The following is a 20,637-nucleotide window of genomic DNA, read 5'->3' on the forward strand; positions in this document are numbered from 1 at the left end:
GTTTTAATATACTGAGCTTGATATCTCAATCTGATATCTCTGTCTGGTTGGCAACTTTCAAAAAGATGCCAGAGATTTTATTTGGATAGCAGAAGCTTTGGGCAGACATCTACGTAAATGATAAGCACAAACTAGTTAAATTTATTTCTTCAGTAAAGCCTAGGAAGAAAGAAAGATAAGGTTGGGGATATAGAGATTGAAGAAGATCTGACAAATATTATACTGGGAAGAACCAAAGGAGAAAAAAATCTCCAGGAGACAGCCAAGGTCAATGGTTTCAAAAGCAACTCACAGCAGAGATAATGAAGCTGGAATTTAGGTTTTGACATTTTGTTCAGAAGCAGTACAGATGACAGTCATAAGGTAGGCTTCTTCACTTAATTCACAGCATAGATCTATGGCTAGGATGTACAAATGGTTTTGTTTTACTTAACTGTGAAATGTGATAAAAGTAAAGCCTAATTCACTCTGTCACAAAGTGTTCAGTTTATGATCTATGAAAATTCCATGCACCAATCTGAAAGGAGTAATATAAAGCTTTCTCTGGAGTTTCTGGACAACAGTATATATATATATATATATATACACATATATATATGTACACCTATAGCTCATGTATAATTATTTACATGTATTTACATAAATGTATTTTAACTGTCTGCATAGGTTGCATTTTATGCTCAGATCATTTGGACATGTGCTTTGCATTTTGCCACTGCAGCCCATATGCTATTTATTAATGTGAAGAAAAGCCAGTTAGAACTGTTTTTCACTGGGCATCAAGGATAAAAATGGTTTGTTAGGGAAAAAAAACCACTAAAATGCTTGATATATAAGCAAATTTCCTTAGACTGCATTGCGAGCAATTTTTTAAGGCTGTGGATGAGTTAGGAAAAAGGCAGAGAAGGACCTATGTAAATGACACGGATCAGAGAAAATATCTTTGTAGCAAGACAACCCTTCATTTTGGTACAGATATAACCTTTGTTTTCTGGAGTGCACAGCAATTAAGTTAATAATATTGACATATTATGTACAAAGGGGAGAAGACCTGAGGGATGCAGGAACAGACTGCTAGACAGAATTAACCTGATATAACTTCACAGATCTAAACCACAGCTATCTGCATTTGAATAAGTACATCTATCCTCTGTTTGGAGACAACTGGGAGAAGCAGACAACTCCAGAATGGAGTCTAGTGCCTCAATATATGTTCCTCAAAATGAGATGGTTATTTCTCTTCTTTGATCATAAAGGAAGATAAGACTGATTATTTTAGAGGTCGATTGCTAGATTAGGGTGAATGAGTCAGTTTTTTGTTTTAATCCTTTATTTCCTTGGATTTTTATAAATTTAGAGTGAAGGCTGAACACGATGGCAAAATTCCTGCAGATTTAGAGAGAAGCAGACAACATAAAATTTCCCTGGTACTGTACAAGAAGCTGAAATTGATCTTATCACATTATTGTTGTGTTTTATTTACTTTAATATGTGTTAGACACTGATTGTACTTATCTGTCACACAGTGACAAAGAAATTCCTTGCAGATATAATTTCTCTTTTAGATGTGGCAAGAATCCCACAGCTCCAGCAGAGTGCTGCTGCCCTGTGCATGCACCCAGTCTTGTGCTTCCCAGTATTGACCTATTCACTATTTATAGAATCACAGAATCAGAGAATACTTTGGATTGGGAGGAATCTTCAAAGGTCATTTGGCTCAATCTCCAGACAGTGAGCAGGGACAGGCTGCTCAGAGTTCTGTCCAACTTGACCTTGAATGTTTCCAGGGATGGGACCTATACAGCCTCTCTGGCAACCTGCTCCAATGTCTCACCACTTTCATTTTAAAGATTTTTTCCATACATGTAGTCTGAACTTACCCTCATTTGGTTTAGATCTGTTACCCCGTGTCCTTTCTCAATAGACACTACTAAAATGTTTTAAGTGCTGAACACCGCAATGAGGTCTCCTTGGATCCCTCTCATCTGTAGGCTGAACAACCCTAACTTTCTCAGCTTTTCCCCTGAAGAAAAGCCAGAAGCCAGTCCTCTGCTTGGAGTCCTCTGCTTGGAAAAGAGAGTGGTTAGCAATGCAGAGGCTGCATCCTCACATTCTCCTGAACTAACATAAGCATATCCTCTGAAAACTGGGACAAGTGAATGGACTCAGGAAGTGTTTTCCAATGCTCTTCCAACAGTGCTTTGTGCCTTTCATTGCAAATTCTTGCTGCTAACAGCAGATGCTTAAAGACGCTGCAAAATAAAAACCTACCACATCTCTTCTGTTTTCAATTGAGCTGGAATGAATTGTTCTAATTCTGGCATTGAAATCAAAACACCCTAAATTACAGTAATTTGTTTCTCTTTGTGAGTCATTGTACACTCTGAGACTACACATTACTCAGGCTTTCAGTAAGGGTCTAATCCTGTGGGCTTCCTCAGGCCAAAGACCTCAGTTAGGCGAGGTGGGGCTCTGCAGGGTGGAGATCCCACCCCACAGCCAGGCTCAGAGCACACTACACACTCTCTAGCTCCAGACACAGCCAGATCCTCCAGTTCTGTGATGGGGGAAATTCACAGTGTCACCGACATGAGAAAACATCTTTCACTGCTGAGCCTGTGATGTTGATTGCTTGAGCAGCTTCTGATTGCTGATGGGCACTCTGCCAGGCAGCAATCTGCTGCAGCAAGGAGGCAGCCCCCAGGGACAGGGTAACACCTGGAGCATCCATCTCCTGGGAAACAGGGCTTGGTCCCTGCTCTCCCTCCTCTGGCTGCTCCAGGCAGAGCTCCAGCTGTTCTTTCACTGCACTCTGCTGCAGTGGCTTTTAATAATTTCTTAAACCTACTTCCTCGCACTCTGTTGGTGAAGAACACAAGGAGAGGAGGTGGGAAATGCACTCCAGTTGTTTGAAGCACCCAATGCTTCCTGGGGTGTTCTGGGGCTGTTGGAGGTAATATATTCAGGATTAAGAGGGAGAGTGTATTTGGTTTATGCAGCAAGGTTTTGCGAGTGGCTGGGCTGCAAGGGTTATCTCTGTCAGAAAAGATCAGGAGCTGACTCAGTATCAGACACAGACAGTTCTAAGATCCACCTGCCACTGTCCAAGGCTGAGCCCATCACTAGTGCTGATAGTGCCTCTGTGATAGCACTTTAAAGAAAGGAGAAGAAAGGCTGTGCAGCAGTGGGGGCAGAGAGGAGTGAGGAAATGTGATAGAAACAGCCCTGCAGATGCCAAGATTGGTGAAGGAGGAAGGAGAAGAGGTGCCCCAGGTGCTGGAGCAGAAACTCCCCTGCAGCCTGCAGTGAAGGCTGTGGTGATGCAGGCTGTTTCCATGTAGCCCACAGAAGACTGCAGTGCAGGAGATGTCCACCAGCAGCCCTGGAGCACCCACACTGGAGCAGGCTGGTATGCCCTGGAGGAAGCTGCAGCCTGCAGAGAGAGTACCACATGGGATGAAGATTTCTAACAGGAATTGTGGCCCATGGAGGACTCACTGCAGCAGACCACTCCTGAAGGACTCATCTGGCAGAAAGGACCCACTCGGGAGCAGTTGTTGGACAATGGCACCCTTGGAAGGGCCCATGTTGGAGGAGCTCATGAAGAGTTGCATTCTGTGGGAGAAAGCCCATGCCAGAGTAGGGGAAGGGCACCAGGAAGGAGTGGCAGAGACAATGTGTGATGAACTGACCACAACCTCCATTCCTCCGCCCCAAGCACAACTTGGTGGGGAGCAGGTAGAAGAGCTGGGAGTGAAGTTGAGCCCAAGAAGGACAAAGTGGGGGAAAGTTTTTTGTTAGATTTATTTTTATTTCTCAGTGTCCTACTTTTACAATTAATTTGCAATAAATTACATTTATCTTCCCTAAGCTGTCTGTTTTGCCTGTAGCAGTAATTCTTGAGTGATCTCCTTGTCCTTATCTCAACCCATGAGCTTTCATCTTATTTTCTCCCCTTACTGAGGAGATGGAGTGAGGACCTGGCAACCAGCCAAAGTTACAACCACAGGGAGAACTGAAGAAAATCCTATCACTACTATTTTATGAGGAATACATAATAGTAGCACTTCAAGAAAAAAAAAGTACCTGTAAGGTAATCAAGGCATTCCAACAATTTCTTCTCCCTGGTAAAATCAAGTGCGAAAGTATCAAAAGTATCATTGAGATTAATTTCAGGAATTAGAACCTGGGAGGATGCAGTTGCCATGGAAACCCTGTAATGAAAAGAAAAATATCTTTTAGCCCTCAAAACACAATGACTTCTATATCAAGGTGGACTTGATCAATATGGTTGTTACAGCTTCTCAAAAAACTTGATAAAAGCTTATATACGTATTTTAATTATATGTTTTAAGTTAGGAACTTCTCCTGCCACTTTTATTTTTGACAGAAAGATCTCCAATATTTTTATTTTTTTTTACTGAACTTAGGCCTATCATGCAGTATCAGATAAGATTTTAACAAAATATTGGCCAAATAACAATATCCCTTGAATTCTTCTTTTTAATCATCCATGGAACCAAAGAAGAAAGAGCTCTGTAATTAGCTGTGTTTAAGCAATCCTGACAATGCTGCATCTCTCCCAGCCCTTGTTTTTCCAAGCAGCTTCTTGCTGCAGGCACGCCTTGGCACTGCTGTCCCAAGGGCTTGCTGCAGTCCCCACAGCTCCTCAGCTGCTCAGCACAGCACACTGCTGCCAACTTCAAAAGGCACAGGAGGGAGACAAAACAAATAGATGTCAGCATGGTTTATTTTAGAAGGCTTTTCCCTGCAAAGCATGTGTGCATACTTATATTTCCTCCAAAATGGAAAAGTTTCCTCACCTACCTCATTTCAGGAGCTACATTTTCATTTTCTCTGTCCAGATGTACTAATATAAAGAGATGAACTTTCACAAGAAAAATTGCATTTTCCAGTCCATCCAGCCTGCTTTCACCAAATGCATATTTCTGGAGAGCTGGAAACTGGATGTGTTTACAGAAAGTTTGACTGGTTTAAGGAGAGAGATCACTAAACCTTATGCTATACAACAAAAATTGGGCAAATGTTTCAGTTTGGAGATAAACAGACAACTATGCATGCAATCTATGTCTGTTATCTGTTATGACATTTATGTCTGTTATATTATTTATGACATGTCTGATCAAAATATTTGATTGCTTCAATTTAAAATTTTCCAGTATTATTCTTTTTCTGTAGACTGGACTGAAATGACTCCAGGACGAATGTTTACTAAAGACTATTTTTTCATATATTTTTTGTGTAGTATTTTAGGAAAATACAATAAGGCAAGTCAAAACCAGAGCCGTACATTTCATTGTCTTCAGCATAGTTTTCAGAAGCTGACCTGAGGAGGTTTCCTGGTCAATATTCTTGTTATACGATTTTCAGCACTGTTTCTGCTGCAGCTGTGAATGTAAAATTCAGTTTAAAGTAGATCCTAGGGCAGATTTTTTTTAAATTTTATTTTATACCAGCAGGTCTTTTTGGACTGTTCTAGGGGAAATGCAAAAGGTGCTCTGTATTTACATGTGTTACAGTCAGTTTTTGGTGAGATCAACAATTCAAAATTTCAGACACCCTGCTGAACCATATTAGGTTCAGAGGACTGAATTTCGTCCTGTAATTCTGCCTACTGTTGACACTGTAAACACTGACACTGTACTTGATTGGAAAGGGTTTTTCTAGGATAAATGTATTTCATCCACTGCAAATAATGCACAACTTAATCATCAGAGTGAATGTAATGACTCTGCTTGTGCAGTTACCTGTTGTGCTTACAACAGAAAATATTTTACTGCAATTACTTTGAAATGTGTGGAAAAAGAAATTCAATGAGCATGATTTCAGGAGACTTCTTTAGCTGCTGGAGCTCAGAGCCCTAGTGAGACTGTTACATGAGCAGTCTAAAAGCAAACAAAATGTTTCTCACCATGGGAGAACTAAGAGAGTTACTTGTGAGGAATAATTTACAATTCTATTTAGCCCCTTTTTCCACTTGAAATTTGTCTGCAAGCACTTGGTATCTTTTTTACCCTTGATTTTATTCACTGCTTGGAATGATTCTCTGATTTTCAGGGTGGTCACAGCCATTTCATTACAGACAACAATCTGTGATAGCCAAGAATTGTTTGATTGGGCACATATGTCAGCTTGTCTGATTTCTGCTCTCCTAGTGTCCCTCCTGTGAAAGTAGAAAGTATTGTATTTATGATGCCATTGTTCATGCTTACAAGTTCAAAATGGAGTTTCTCTGAATATTATGTAGTAGTCAGTTAGGAAGCCCGGGGTCTCCACAAGTTTGTGCCCTACTGCTGCTTCTGCTGAACGCTGAAAAAAAGGGAAGACCCCACCTTCAGCTTTAGATACTCATTGTACTTTTACTACTGACTTCAACTGGGATGCCAAAATGTTGCTTGGTGACAGAATATAAACCACAGTCTGAGAAACAGCATATAACCTACTGCCTTGCCTGGCCTTGTCTTTTTCAACTGATTTTCAATTCTCTGAACCAGTAATGGGCAACCCAGTGTTTCTGCATTATTTATAAATTGGTAATTAGCTTTGATGAAGACTGATGCAGCACACCAGAGAAAGGGAAAAACTTAAAAAAAACTGTGTAACACGAGCAGGGATTTTCATGTTTTGAATTTGGGGAAATTGGCTGGAAAATGTGAAGATATGATGTGAACCCAGAAATAAAAAAATAACTAATAAAAAAGCACTATTTAAAAAAAAAAATAAAATCCCATACTTTTGATGTCTTTCTTTGTTGTCCATATTCTCCTTTCTTTAAACTTTTAAAATGAAAAAAAAAAAATTCTGATTGCTTAACAGCCAATATTCCAGCAGAATATTTTTCATCAGAAAATCCTGCTGACACTCAGTGGATATGTTTCAGCACTCACAGCATTGCACTGAAAGCCAGACCAAATTTTCTGATAGCATGGTCCTTGTCCTTGGGATCCTTGATACATCTGGTATGCTGAAGAGGAGCCAGGATCTTGAAATTAGTAGAAATTCCCTGCACCCAGGAGCCCAACACAACAGCTGATGTAACTTCCAAACCTCCTGAACTGTTGAATCCCCATCTCTTCAAAATGCATGGTGCAGGTTCACAAATTTACAAGTTTCATTTTCTTGTAGCTTTTTATTTTGTGAAGAATATGAATCCATTAAGATCATTCCCAGTTTCTTCTAATGAATGCACTGACTGCCTGATTTCTTTCTCAATCTCAGAATTTTTCATGAAGTAGGAATTTCAGCCATAAACCTGTTTTTTAAGTGTGTTTAACATCAGACATCTGCTTGGCAACCATTCAAACTCTTTCACTTGTGCATGCTGTTCTTGTTGTAACTCTTAATTTGCACCCTTTTTTGACTGCTCCTCTTCTCAAAGGAATGTTTAGATTTAGGACTACAGTAAGGTTCTTCCCAATCTGGTATAGCACAAAGTAGAATTTTGGGGGAATATGTCAACAACCCCCCTGCCTTTGACCACATCTCTGATGTGACAAGACAATACAGCAACTATGGCAACCCATCTGCCTTAGAGTGAGGTTTTGCTTTTCACTGAGAGGAACGCCTCCCTTACCTTTCAGTGATATTTTTGGCAGTCTGCAGGAAGCGAGCGTGGTCGTTCTCCTTCAGTGACTGCTCCGCCTGTGAGATGAGGGATGTCGAGCGCTCAATGCACTGCTTGCAGTTTGCAATCTGCTGAGCCAGTTTTCTCAGCCTCACCACCTTGAGTGGAAACACAGGAAAGCAGTCATGTCTCTGAGGTCACAAGTCATGGCTGGGTTTGCAATTCAGAGGTAAAGCTGGGCAAAGGAGGAGTTAAGATGAATGGCTTTGGTGACAAGCTTTGTGGTGAACTCCATCTAGCCATGTAACATTTTAATAAGGGACAGGCACAGCCAATCTGCCTGAATATTTTCCACATGGAAAACAACAGGGGAGAGCCAAAACAAGCACAGCTGGCCTATTTTCCAGCAGAAGGAACGTCATTTCCTGGTAATTTCTGCTTACATGATAACTAAGGTCTATTTAGATAACCATTTCCCAGAAATTATGAGATCTGTGTTAAAGGCTACTTATAGATTAACTAGATTTTTTCTATTAATTGAGTTTCATAAAAAGAAGAAAACTGAAAACAAAAGTTAACAGAAAAAGACTCTTCAATTCTGTTAACAATACATGCCTGACCTCATTATGTGCTTTAAGTAAAAGAGGGTGTTTTCTTGTTGGATATTTTTAACTGGACAAAAGCACAGTACTGCTGGAGAGCTGATTATTATTACTGCAAACATATGTGCTGGAGATAAACACAGTAGATGTGACTGTAATCATTAGCAAAAAGGTTAGGGAACGGTACAGTCCTCCATTTAAAGACAATGTTGGCTAACAAAACTTTCAGGAACTACAATAGTTCCTGAAAGGTCTGGTAGTCCTTCCCTTTGTTATCACATCAGGATCATAGTTTGAACAGAAGTAAGAAAAAGGAAGGAAATTAAATAACTCCGGAGTTCAGACAGGCACATTAAGACCCAGTTACATGCAAAATGAGGGAACTAACAACCAAATGGGTTGGCAGAAATGTCCAAATTTATAATCAAGATAACTTTCCCAATCTCAGGAATTAGGGCACAGGCTATGAAGTTGCTGATTTGACTTTTAGAAATATTTGCATCCTCAGCAGTGATGAAGGTATCTTAGTGAAGTTATCTGACAACATAAACAAGTAGGAAAATAAACATTTTTTAAAAAATTCCAAAATTATACTGGCTTAATTATTTGTGTCATGTGATATTTGTGTGTCTTTAAAGATAGAAACAGCATAGAGAAGAAAATGCTGGGAATGCACAGATTTTGGTAATGCTAATTATTTGATCAGCTTCTAGGTTGGTAATGTTAATGATTTGATCATTCTAACTAATGCCACACTGTTTCCTGTAACTGCATTTGCAGAGATTACAATTCAGTCTACACCAGCCTAACCAGGGAAAGGTTCACTGCAGTGTTAAGAAGGTCATCTCTTTATTTACTAATTAATTAACAAGCAAACAGTGAACTGAAGTAAATTTTAACTTATGAGTTTTCTGCAGTAGAAGGCATGTCATGACTTGAGATGTCTATATATGAACTACATTTTTCACTTGATTGATTCTTTCTTTTATCTTCAAGAAGAGGAAGATGATAAATTGAAAAAGGAAGAGTCTCATCTCGCTCAGTCCCCACCCACTTCTGCAATGGTAGGAATGACATCTGCCCTAGGATTACTTTACCTAGTTGATATTTGCTTCTTCCCTGTTACATGTTCTGTGGGCTTTTATAGGGTTTGGGTGATAGGTGAGATTAAGTGTGGAGCTGCACAGGGTGTTCAGACTTGTGTGTAACTTAAGCTGCAGCCTCGCAGGCACAGCTGGAGGTGAGTATGTGTTTCCAGCTCCGTAGCCACACCTACAGTCCTACAGAGAAATCTGTCATGCTCTCCCTTCCAGAAAGACTCTTAGCCATAGGCCCTCTTAAAGGAAGATACATTGGGCAGGACTTCCTGTGGCTTTTCACATGGGTCTCTTGAGACCTTGAAGTCTTTTAATATATATAACATTTGAGTCAAAGCATTCCAGACCTTGACTGGACCTCCACTGATGTAACTTTCAGCTCAACAAAATAGAAAAAAGAATGGGGGGACAGATTCTGATAACAGCTCTATTCAAACAAATTTGGCATCAATTGTGTTACAAATCTTCCATGCTAATGGAAATTAGAATAATTTTTGCAAGCAACAGAGTTTTTAAAAGCAATGTGTATATTGCAGAAATCCAGATGAATTGTACGTTTTCTACTTCATTGGTAGCACATCTGGTCTCTCTGCATAGAGAAAAGGAGTTGAAACAAAAATGAAGGCCATCTATTTTATTTGAAGGGAATTATATTTTGTTAACAGCATGAAGAAATGCAGGTTTTTTCACACAGTGTACAGGACCTGTGGTTTCAAACGTGTTTAAGTTAGCCCTTGCCTACAGAGTTTTCATTTCAAGTTAATTGGAATATCTTGACATGCGCATGAACCATTTAACCTGCTCTTGACTTCATTCTTTTCCTGAGCTTTTCCCACACAAGAAGAATGAATATCTGACTTAGTTACTTTAGGAGTTAAACAGTAAACACCTTGCACCTAGAAAATAAAAACATTAATTAAACTCCAATGCATTTCTGAGCTAACAGTTAGCTAGAAAAATATGTTGAAACTTGAGTATTGGAGATTTTTCCTGCTCAATGTGTTTGCTACTAATAATCATGGAACTTTGGGAATTAGAAATGTACGCCGAATTTAATTTCTTTCACACTTTTGAATATCTTTTTCTGTAAATAAGTTAAGATTTCATATCCTCATGAATGACAAGGACTGGAACAAAATATTAGTGTGATAGTATTTGAATAAAAAGATAAAATACCTAGGAAAAAAAAAAAAGAAGATAGTTGTGAGACATGATTCTATATGCTGTGACATTCTGTGAAAGTTAACACTTTGGGGGAAATACTGTCAGGCACATAACAGAGTGAAGGAAACATTAAGGGGACATAATTTGTCATTTACCAAGCATGACAAAATTTCTGGTTTTATCTTTAAAATCCATAATCACCTGTAGTAAGAGAAATAGCCAATAAACAGTTGAGGTCTGGAGTACTAGTCTTCAAGGATTTAATTCTTTACATGAAAATATCAGTCAGTAGCCAAGAACTACATAAGGACTTTTGCAAATTTCTACCAATACTATCTGCAGTCAAAAAAGCTGCAGTCAAAAGGAAACAGTGTTGACCTACTTGTGATCTAACAAAAGCTTTTACCTTTCCTTCTTTGATTTTGGTTCCAATTATTTGCCGTCTTTGCTGGATTATTTCAATGAGTTGGTCACATTCTTCCATCAGCTTGGTTTCTTGGCGGGATGCATTTACCTACAAAGCAAAACCTTATGATAAGCAAAACTGGTTTTTTTACATTTTCCTTTTCCACCTTCTAATTTAAAAACTGAATTTTTTAAAATATTTGGTTTGGCATTTTTTTTCTCCTTTCTGTGTATAATCTGTTTTATTTTCAGTGCCCTCTTTTGGATTTTGTGAAGTACTGAATTGAGTACTGTATGAGCACTGCAATTGTTTGCAGGAGGCAGGACTTGCAAATAAACAATCAGGTGTTTCCCGCTCAAGTGAGAAAAGTCTGGTTTGGTGAGTATTGAGTGGTGTCAGCTCTAACACACACCAGTGAGAAGCGGGGTCTCTTCAGGAGGTGCTTTACACATCATGGTCTGCAGCCATACAAAGCACTGCAGTGAATACCAGCGTGTTCAAGGGCACAAGTACTGGATCAGAGGGTCCATCTGGAGCAGCATCCCCTCTCACTGCTGCTGCTGCCAGCATCTGTCAGCAAAGAATGCCAGGAGGAAAGAAGTCCTAACACATATGATGACTCCCACGAGTGCTTTCTCATCCTCCAACCATTTGTGTCTTGGTCTTCTTGAAGAACAATAATTATAAACATAATTTATGCATCATTACTAGTATTCAACCAAATTAAATAAGATGGATTTATTTAGTTTCTCCTTCAAATCCTGGAAACCTTAGGAATCTGCATCATTCAACAGAAATGAGCACCACAGCTTAACTCACATTGAAGTGAACAACTGGGTCTTTTTAGGAGGATTTAAAAGTATCTCCTTCCAGCTGCATTTAATGATCCAAAGTCCTTTCACTGGAAAGAGCAGTGAACCACTGATATCATACATATCCACATATTGGTTCCTTAGAGATTCAAACGATCAAAGATCCACCTGACAATACCAAGACGTGTGTTGACTGTCTTAATTATTCCTGCTTTACCTCAGCAACAAATCAGATAAAAAGTAATGTGCTCATGTAGTTTTCTAGAGTATAAATATATGAAACAATGAAATCTTTTTAGTCCAAAACCCCTCACAAATATTAGCTTTCTGTCGAAAGTGCTGACTTCTGTTAAAAAAAAAGAAGAAAACTTGTAATAGGAAAGTTCGGGTTCTCAGATGAATATGTCCTGTTTCTGAAGGAGACTGATTTTTTCAGTGCCAAGTCAACATTCTATATACAACCAGAAGAACCAGAAGAAAGTACTTCCCTTCCAGCAGTTGCATGTTTAGCTTACATATATGTGTAAAGACTCAGAAAAAAAGGTAAAAAGTTCTAATCATGTCTAGAATAAAAAGAAAGAACTTATTTCAGAGGTATGTTTCCATTTGCACTTTGCTAAAAGAGGGTAAGAGGGTAAAGCAGCTTTCAGCCCTGGCTAATTGCCCCCACAGCCATGTCACCTTTCCCACTGGGATAATGAGTCAGTGGTGAACAACAACAGGGATTACTTTCAGGTGACAAGTAACTATATTGCACTCTTGATTGTTCCTTCAGTCTGATGAACCTTCTGGTTCTGCATCAGTATTCTTTTCTTTCCTTCCAACAGTGTTTAAACGTGCATTTACCCGCAAGCACATTACAGAGCTCATTAAGCTTAAGCAAATGCTTATATATCTAAATTTGGACCAGAACCAATTTTACAAATAACCTTCTTATGTGAAATGCACAGTATCCTCCAGGCAAAGAGAGGACTTGTTTATAAAGACCTGTTTCATCAAGGTTTTGGATTACCATTCTGAATCTTCATAAAGTTAAAGTTTGTTTACACATTTTAGAGGCTTAATTATTAATTAAGACATCAAGATTAAAAAGAGAGAATACATTTGTTTTTGGAAGGGGTCAGATGTGACTGCAAGTGCTGGTGAAGATGTAGAAGGTATTCCTATTATGCTGGTTTAGGTGCCCATGGTTCTCCTTATATTTGCTGTTTGCTCTGCCTGGCTTCTCACCACAGTCCACGAGGACAGAGAGCACGAAACAGCCCACCCAAAGCCTCTAGCAGTGCCAGTGTCTCTCCACTGAAAGCTCAGGTAACCTAGAAAAGTTTAGTCAGTGTGCAGTGTCCCTCCTATTCCCTTTGTTCCTGCTGTCCCAGTGCCTCAGCTGCATCACACTTCCTTGCTTTGGCATGAAACTCTGCGGAGCTGCTTTCAACAAGCTGTGCCATGCACTGCTCTCCCAGTCCCGACTTCAGGCTCACTACTGCATTGAAATTCCACTGAAGATCAGGGAAGCCTACACAGCCTCAGCCCGGGGCAGGGATCACATCCACTGCATGTGGGCACAGCTCCTGTGTCAATAGCAAGGCCGGCCCATGCCACAGCCAAATTCAGCACCTAATTACAGGAACACTCCTGGCACCTCATTATGGTAACACTTGATGGGATTTTTGAGTAGCTTCCACTCGAAGTGTTACTTCTAGCACCACTGACATCACCAATTTGCTTTGTCAAGAAGATCTAATTAATTTTTAGGATAACTGTCATGAAACATAAAGTTACAGGAAGGTTGAGTCAACATTGTTTCATTTAATACTCTGATTGATTTGAATAATAATGTATTAATTGGATCTTAACTTAAAAAGCTCTAGACTAAGAAAAACAAAATGCTTGGAAAAAATCTCTGGATTTCTTAATGCACTGAGTGCAGACTTCTCTTTTTCTTTGAAATCTGAAAAGTATACTCTTTTTAAACACCATTTGAAGACATTTCCAACTTTATAGCTTGGACAAGCTTGTTAAAAATGAAAGTAATATTCTAAAATTATACGATATGTCTGAGCTTTACATGAAAAAAATCCCTCAACATTTAATCTAGGGGCTTTTCTTAAGCTGAAATACTCCTTAATCATATTTTCAGCCCCCAAAGCCTCTGATTCAATAATAACTTTATAATTGAGCACATGCCTAATTTTAAGTGCACTACATTAGCTGTGGCCCTAAAGGGACTATTTGTGAGATTACCATTAAATAGTATTTACTTGTGTGTTCCCGAGGAGCCATGTGTCAGACCAAAGAGCCACAGGCATGGACCAGGGCTCCACTGTACAGGTGCTGCAAAAACAACAGAATGAGGCTTTTCCTTCTGCTTGAGTCCTTTGACAAACAGCGACCTTGACAATAACTTCCAGCTGGGCTGGCCAAGGAATGTGAGTTCTGTCTGGTGAAAATATTTGAGGTTTTACATTCTACATTTTTTCCACATTAAAAAACAAGCCCTCTTTCCAAGGAGTTCGTTAAAAGAGACTGATAGCTGCCTTATAAAGTCTGGTGACTGTGTCACACACTTTGTGAAAGTCTCCAAATCATAGAGAGAGCTGACTTCAGTCTGGGCTCCCTCCACCCAAGATGAAGGCTGATTCTTTAATCTGAGGTATCTGTTGTCTGAGACTTTATGCTAGACTTGATGACACCTTTCTATGGAAAATGTCACTATTAATACAATTAGTTTTGGCATCAACCAGTTTCTTAAACATCCATGCCCAGAAATACTTTGAACCTAAAACTTTCTATTTTATTGGTATTATTTTTATAAATTTCTTTTCCATGCCAGTTAAAATTGACTAGGAGGCCTTATGATTTAGCAAGAACTATGACGTCTAAAAAGAAGAAGGACAGATTCTAGTTGTCCTGATTTTGTGGGTAATTTATTCCCATTTCTGTAACACACACAGACCTCAAATAGTTTACTGAAATAACCCAACAACCTTACAAATTCCAGGTTTCTTTCCAGATTTTCCAGACATATGGATAGGAACTGTGGCCCTTTGCCTCAGGAAGTAGGTGTAGTTAAAAAAAGAAGAGAAATGGGGGTTCCTCAGATGTCTGTCAGGGAGCTGGAAACAAGCAGCCCTCCCAGCCCAAAGGGGAGAGCAGGCCAGCTGTTCCCAGCTCCACAAGCTGAGAACTGATTTGGAAAGTGTTCTGCTCTCTGTGGAGGCTTCCCAGGCTTTCATCTTCAGAGACCTGAGTTAAATTGCAGCTTAGCTCATCAGAAAATGAATGTGGTGGTTTCAAAGTCCCCAGCAGATGTTTGGGAAATCACAAAACTACAGAATGGCTAGAGATTTGAGGTTACAGTGGAGCTTCTATGGTTAATTTGAAGGCAAACAGAATCAGAGGGCTGGATTCATACCCATGAAAACTTCCTCAACTAATATACTAAAGCAAAGGATATTTTTGGTGTCTCACAAGAATTTTCCTTGCAATAGCAAAACTCTTCCTCTGAGATTCCTTATAGGTGAGGCAATTCTCCCCACAAGTTGAAATCTTCATGCATCTTTTTGGCAAACAATCTCTAAATGACAATCAAAATAAGACATCTTAAATTAGAGGGGGTCTGTTTTTTAGGGCTATGCTCTCTGTGATAAAGTCATCAAAACCAGAGCAATTTTTATTTTCTAGTCATCAGTTGATTATGCAAAATGGAAGAAAGTAGGTTGTAGAAAGAGTCTGATCTTTGAAAACTGAGATATGAATTTGAGTTTCAGCGTCACGATTTAAAAATTATTTCAATTCCTTAAAAAAGAAATTCTTTGCAGCTGTGGCTGTACAGGTAAAGAAGAGGTATGAATTTTTCTTTATGTGTTTGAGTTGACAGTTATAGAATGACTATATACTATGGCTATAGAATGACTATATACTCACAACAATTACTGTATACTCAAAAGAAGAAAAAAATATCAGAAAAGTAAATGGAATGATTCCACTCAAAACCTGTTGCATCATTGCCACATACTTCACTTTAGATTTGAGCCTCAATTTCTTCTTGCACCAAACCCAGAAAGTGAGATTAAAAAAACCTAAAATTTTTACATATAATGGCCGATACCTACTTACCCTAGGAAAACTTTCTTCATTGCCATGGAGATGTGGAACACATTTGCTTGGATTAGTGTCCCTAGATGAATTAAAGGATTATACTCTCCTAAAGAGAGAGGCCTGTTTATTTTACTCCATGTTGTAAAGTGAGTAACTTTTTTTCAGAGAGCCAGAATACATTGAAGTATTATTTTCACATCATCCATATGTAATTTATTTATTTAATGGAAAAGGATAATCATTAATGAACATTTATGAAAAATTTTCTTCCCTTTCTTTTTATGGCCATGAGAGTCATAGATTCAAACTTCCTTTATTTCATGTCTGATGTTATGGGTCGTTCAATTTAGTCCTCTACAGAGCAGAAGCAGAACTCTTGGAAAATAACTTTTTCAGGTTTTCCCTAGTCTAAGCATAAATCTGATTTTATCTGTGATGACAAACCATGCCTTTGGAAATATGTGATATTAATCGGCTTGCCATCTGAATATAAATTTTTTAGTTTGAAATGGTGCAAAAAAAAAAAAGGTCATCTTCCATTTCAAGTGTGCCAGAGGCTTTGTTTTTGTTTGCATTCCACATCTATCTCTAACCAGGAGACCTGTGTTTGTGTTTAGAGGCAGTCTCAGAGCAGGTTAAACAAAGGTCAGTGCAAAAATATTCCATCTTACTCTGGCTACATAGGAATTCTGTGATTGAAGGATCGATTAGGCCAGGAAAGCTAAACCACTTTGGGTCCAGCAGATAAGACTATCCTGCCTCAATCCTGACTAAAAGTAAACCTTTCTTAGAAGACTGAAGTACACATTTTACTTACTGAAATATTGTTTTGAAGTTTTTTGACCCATTGTACTTTGAAGCACATTGGTGAGAAACTAACCAGCAAGACACCTAGAAGTCCTCTAGTGACATTTACAGTCTCATCCTAAAACAAAAAAACCCCAGAATTTCATGGGGAAAAAAAATATTTATAAGAATCTCATTATTTTCACTCTTTTTTTTACACTTTCTGTTAGACCTTTCTTTAAACCTAAATAATGAAAATACTTTTTAATTGAACAATATTTAATTATTTATTTGTTTTAGGTTTTCCTGCTGACATTAAGCCTTTGTTCTATACTGAGCAAAATATTCCACTTCATGGGTTTTATGTGGGATAGAAAAACAAAAACTATCAAATAATCACTGAAGTTCAAAGGACTGTCCATCCTTTCATGATGTTGAAATCAGTGCACTTGTAAACAATAGTTCAATACTTAAAACTGTCATCCAGGACCCAGGGTTTTAGCCCAGTGTTTAACATGCTCACAAGAGGACCAGTGCCTTTGGTCTCCCTGCATCTCTAGTTGCTCTTTAGCTGTTTATGTTAGGCAGGAAAAGGAGGAATTTAGGAGTATTTTGTTCCCATAATGATAAATGACTCAGAGACAGAAGGTTCCATAAATTGACAACATTTTGACTGAAAAGTTACAGTCTCTGATAGCAGGCACAAAATATTATCTGCTGCATTAATTTACCAGCTAAGAGTGAACTAAGCTCCATTTACTAGTCTAAGGTCAAAGTCTTGCAAGAATATCAGTCTATCAAAAATCTGAACATCTGGATATGAGAGAAAGGGAGAGGTGCAGCAAATCAGGACTGGCCACCTTAGCAAGCAGTGAAAAATTCTGCTATTAGTTTATATACAATCTGTGTGACCTCTTACCATAACTACAACTCCAATATACAGAAGGTACAAAACAGTTGTAGGTGCAATAACATATTCCAGCTCGTGCTTAATCTGTACATAAAATGTATGCATAAATGCTGGAGTTACATATTTGTATAGGACCAATTCTACATTTAATTAGTAATTTTTGAAAAAAATTTAATAATTCTTTAGGGAAATAGTATTTGACTACTAGGCTACAGCTTACTAGGCATGCATCTTAGGACATCCTTGAATTAATATTCTGTATCACCATATGCTATGCAGTGTTTTCTCAGTTTTTATTTCTGAAGTTTCTCTTTTCTGATGCTACATAAATTTAAGACACTGACTAAAGCTTACCTGAGATTTCCATTGAATGAAATAAAATTTTATGAGAGTGGAATTAAAAGTAAAATGAAAGTAATTAGAAATCAAAATATATTATGCCACATACTTAATCAAAATAATGTTAATAGAGAAAGTCTCTTGTACCTTCTCTCATTAGAAACTGTCTTAGAAAAAACAAATGCTGTAAACTCCATCTTAAGGTTTTATGCATATGATCAGGTTTGCTCTTAGTATCTTACTGAGAGTGAGAACTCCTAATTTCCTTCAAATCATATTTTTCTGTCTATTTAAGAAAATCAAAAAATACCATTTACTTTTAGCACTTAAATATAGCCAATAAATGTAGCTGCTGAACAAACATCTTCACAAAAGTGGAAGATAGAGGGGCAGAGGAATAAACAAATTTCTGTGGAGTTCCTTTCCAAATTATCACACACATTCCACAGTGATGATAAACACTTACCTAACCCATTGCTCCTTTCCTAGGAAAAAAATCCCCAGCAAAGTAGATTCCTTATTCCAAAGACCTGGTGTTACTCTGAAGGCCATTTACTGCAGTTCAGACACCACGATTTACATACAGGCTTTCTGACTAAATTTTCCTATTGAGAACCTCTCAGTTTACTTGAGTTTTGACAAAAATAATCCCAAATCTCAAGGAGTGAGTGCCATGAAAATTTGTGAAAACAGAGTACTCACTGTTTTTTATAGTGACAGACAAAGCCTCTTTATTTTTCAAGGGTCCTTTGAGAATTGTATTGACAGCTGAGTTTTGATTTTACTGTCTCTCAAGGAACAGAAATGCCATGCAAAAATTGATGGAGACATTTCGTTGCAAAATTTGAAGGAGCTATCTTGTCACTGAAGTCTTACTAGAAACTCAACATTCCATTATTATTAAATTTTCCTGTTTGGATCATTTCTTTTTTATCAGCCATGCAATAAAATAGCAACAGCAGGATTTTTAGGTGCTGCCATCTTCTCTTCATTGGTTTTGCACTACTGCTTTACACTGATATGTTAAATGTATGTGATAAGTGTGAGTGCTGAGTATCTGTGCCAGTGAAATAAAAGTTCTTTCATTGAACTACTTTTTATTCAGGTGATTATATAACATGACTATAAAAAACACCATTTGACACTCACAAACCCAGTTTTTTATTGGGAACTTTACACTGAGATTTTGCCTGCAGGAGATCTTTAGAAGTGAGCTGGAAATGGAGCATTTCTATTACATACAAAGAGAAAAGGATGCAGCACTTTGAGGGTTACACAACCAGAGGAAAACGCCTCCTCTTTATGCAACCCAAAATTATTTTACAGTGTTGTCCAGAATCTGCTTCCTATGACGTTTGGTGTATTCAAAACAAAACAAAACAAGCAGAAAGACTGAGATACAGATGCTATAAAGTTGTCTGCAAGCAAAACCTATTTCCTTTCTCCTCCCTCCTAGATAATTGCTCCAATTTCTCCTCCAGCTGAGTTCAGATTATGTTTCTGTCTAACAGATGAGAAGCTTTATGGTATTGACGATATAACAGACATTTAATCATGCATTTCCTAAAAGAGATGAAAAAAAAATTCCAAAAACAAAACTCAAATTGCTTAGAAACAAAGTAACTGGCATAAGAGTCTCATGCCCAAATTTGTGCTTTATGTCAATGAATGCCATGGTCTAAAAGACTTCTGCAGAAACCTCACACAGTCGTAGAGTGGAAATTATGACAAAGAAGCGAACTTTCTGTGTCACAGCACCTTGTCAGTCAGAGAAACACTGACAGCATTATATCCTCCCCTGATTCAGCTAAGAAGGGGCTAAATCCTGAGCAGAGGCCGAGCCAGCAGAGCAGGATGCAGCCCCCATCACCTGGCATGTGGCAGGTGTGCCGGGGAGGGTGGCAGCGCTGCAGTGCTCACAGGCAGAGCCACACAGTGCTAAGGGACACCCTGACCAAAGGACACCTGGAGGGGGCTGGGGTGGCCACAGGGGTGCTGACACCCAGGAATTCATCCTGGGCCTGCCAATCCCAATTTTACAACACTGTTTTTGGAAGATTTGTACAAGGCCCCTGCAGAAAATTTAAAGATAGAATTATCCAAGACAATTTTTAATGCTTTTAAAATATTTTTCTACAGATCCTATCAGAAGTATGAATGCTGTGAATAAGGACTACAAAGAAATGCATATCCAAGTAGCAGTCATTCCTATTCCATTCTCTCAGTTTGTGGAGAAAGCTCTGTTTTATCCCATGATAAATGACCAGTTTATCTTTTTATGCAGCCCACCCTGCTGTGCCAGGGGAGGCAGCCACAGGTGCCTGCCCTGCACAGAGTGAGCAGCAGGGCTGCCCTGGGCCGGGGGGTGCTCTGCAGAAAACAGCCAGGCCAGAAGTATGAGGTTGAGAATTTGCCATGGGCTCTAAGGAAGAAAAAAAAGCTTCCCTGATTACCAGCCTTCGGGGTTTCTGCAAAACCAAGTAATGACAGACAGGATTACAGAGGAAGGGAGAATGGAAAGACAGAAAAATTAGTGTAAAATGAAAAACATGTTAGAGATGTGTCTGAAAGATGAGTAGAACAAGTGTGTCAGCATGCTCCTAAACAAACAGAAAGGTTTGGGACAGAAAAGAGTGTTGTAGTCTTAAGCAATCACATTTCAGGGCATGGGTCTCTTTGAGAAAATCCAATTTTAAAAATTGTTGCCATAAGAAAATAAGCTAATCCATGTTAGGCATGAAAGCAGGCATTCAGACACTAAAATTGTTATTACTATTATAAAATGCTTAATATTATATCTTACTTAAAGCAGTAAAGAATAAAGGTTTGGCTTGG

At 38.6% G+C, this 20,637-nt stretch overlaps 1 protein-coding gene across 2 annotated transcripts in view; it reads right to left on the bottom strand.

The window, feature by feature from the left end:
- MID1 (midline 1) overlaps positions 1 to 20,637 on the bottom strand; it is a 136,949-nt gene that overhangs the window by 16,859 nt on the left and 99,453 nt on the right. For both annotated transcript variants that reach the window (XM_054271590.1, XM_054271591.1), the window contains exons 4-6: positions 10,855 to 10,962; positions 7,595 to 7,743; positions 4,087 to 4,214 (exon numbers count right to left, since the gene is read on the bottom strand). In XM_054271590.1, coding sequence (XP_054127565.1) covers positions 4,087 to 4,214; positions 7,595 to 7,743; positions 10,855 to 10,962 — 385 coding nt within the window. The remainder of the gene's footprint in view (positions 1 to 4,086; positions 4,215 to 7,594; positions 7,744 to 10,854; positions 10,963 to 20,637) is intronic.

Source organism: Melozone crissalis, unplaced genomic scaffold (assembly GCF_028551555.1).
Source record: "Melozone crissalis strain CALT ecotype California unplaced genomic scaffold, PUWL_Pcris_2 ptg000013l_1, whole genome shotgun sequence".
NCBI lineage: Eukaryota > Metazoa > Chordata > Aves > Passeriformes > Passerellidae > Melozone > Melozone crissalis.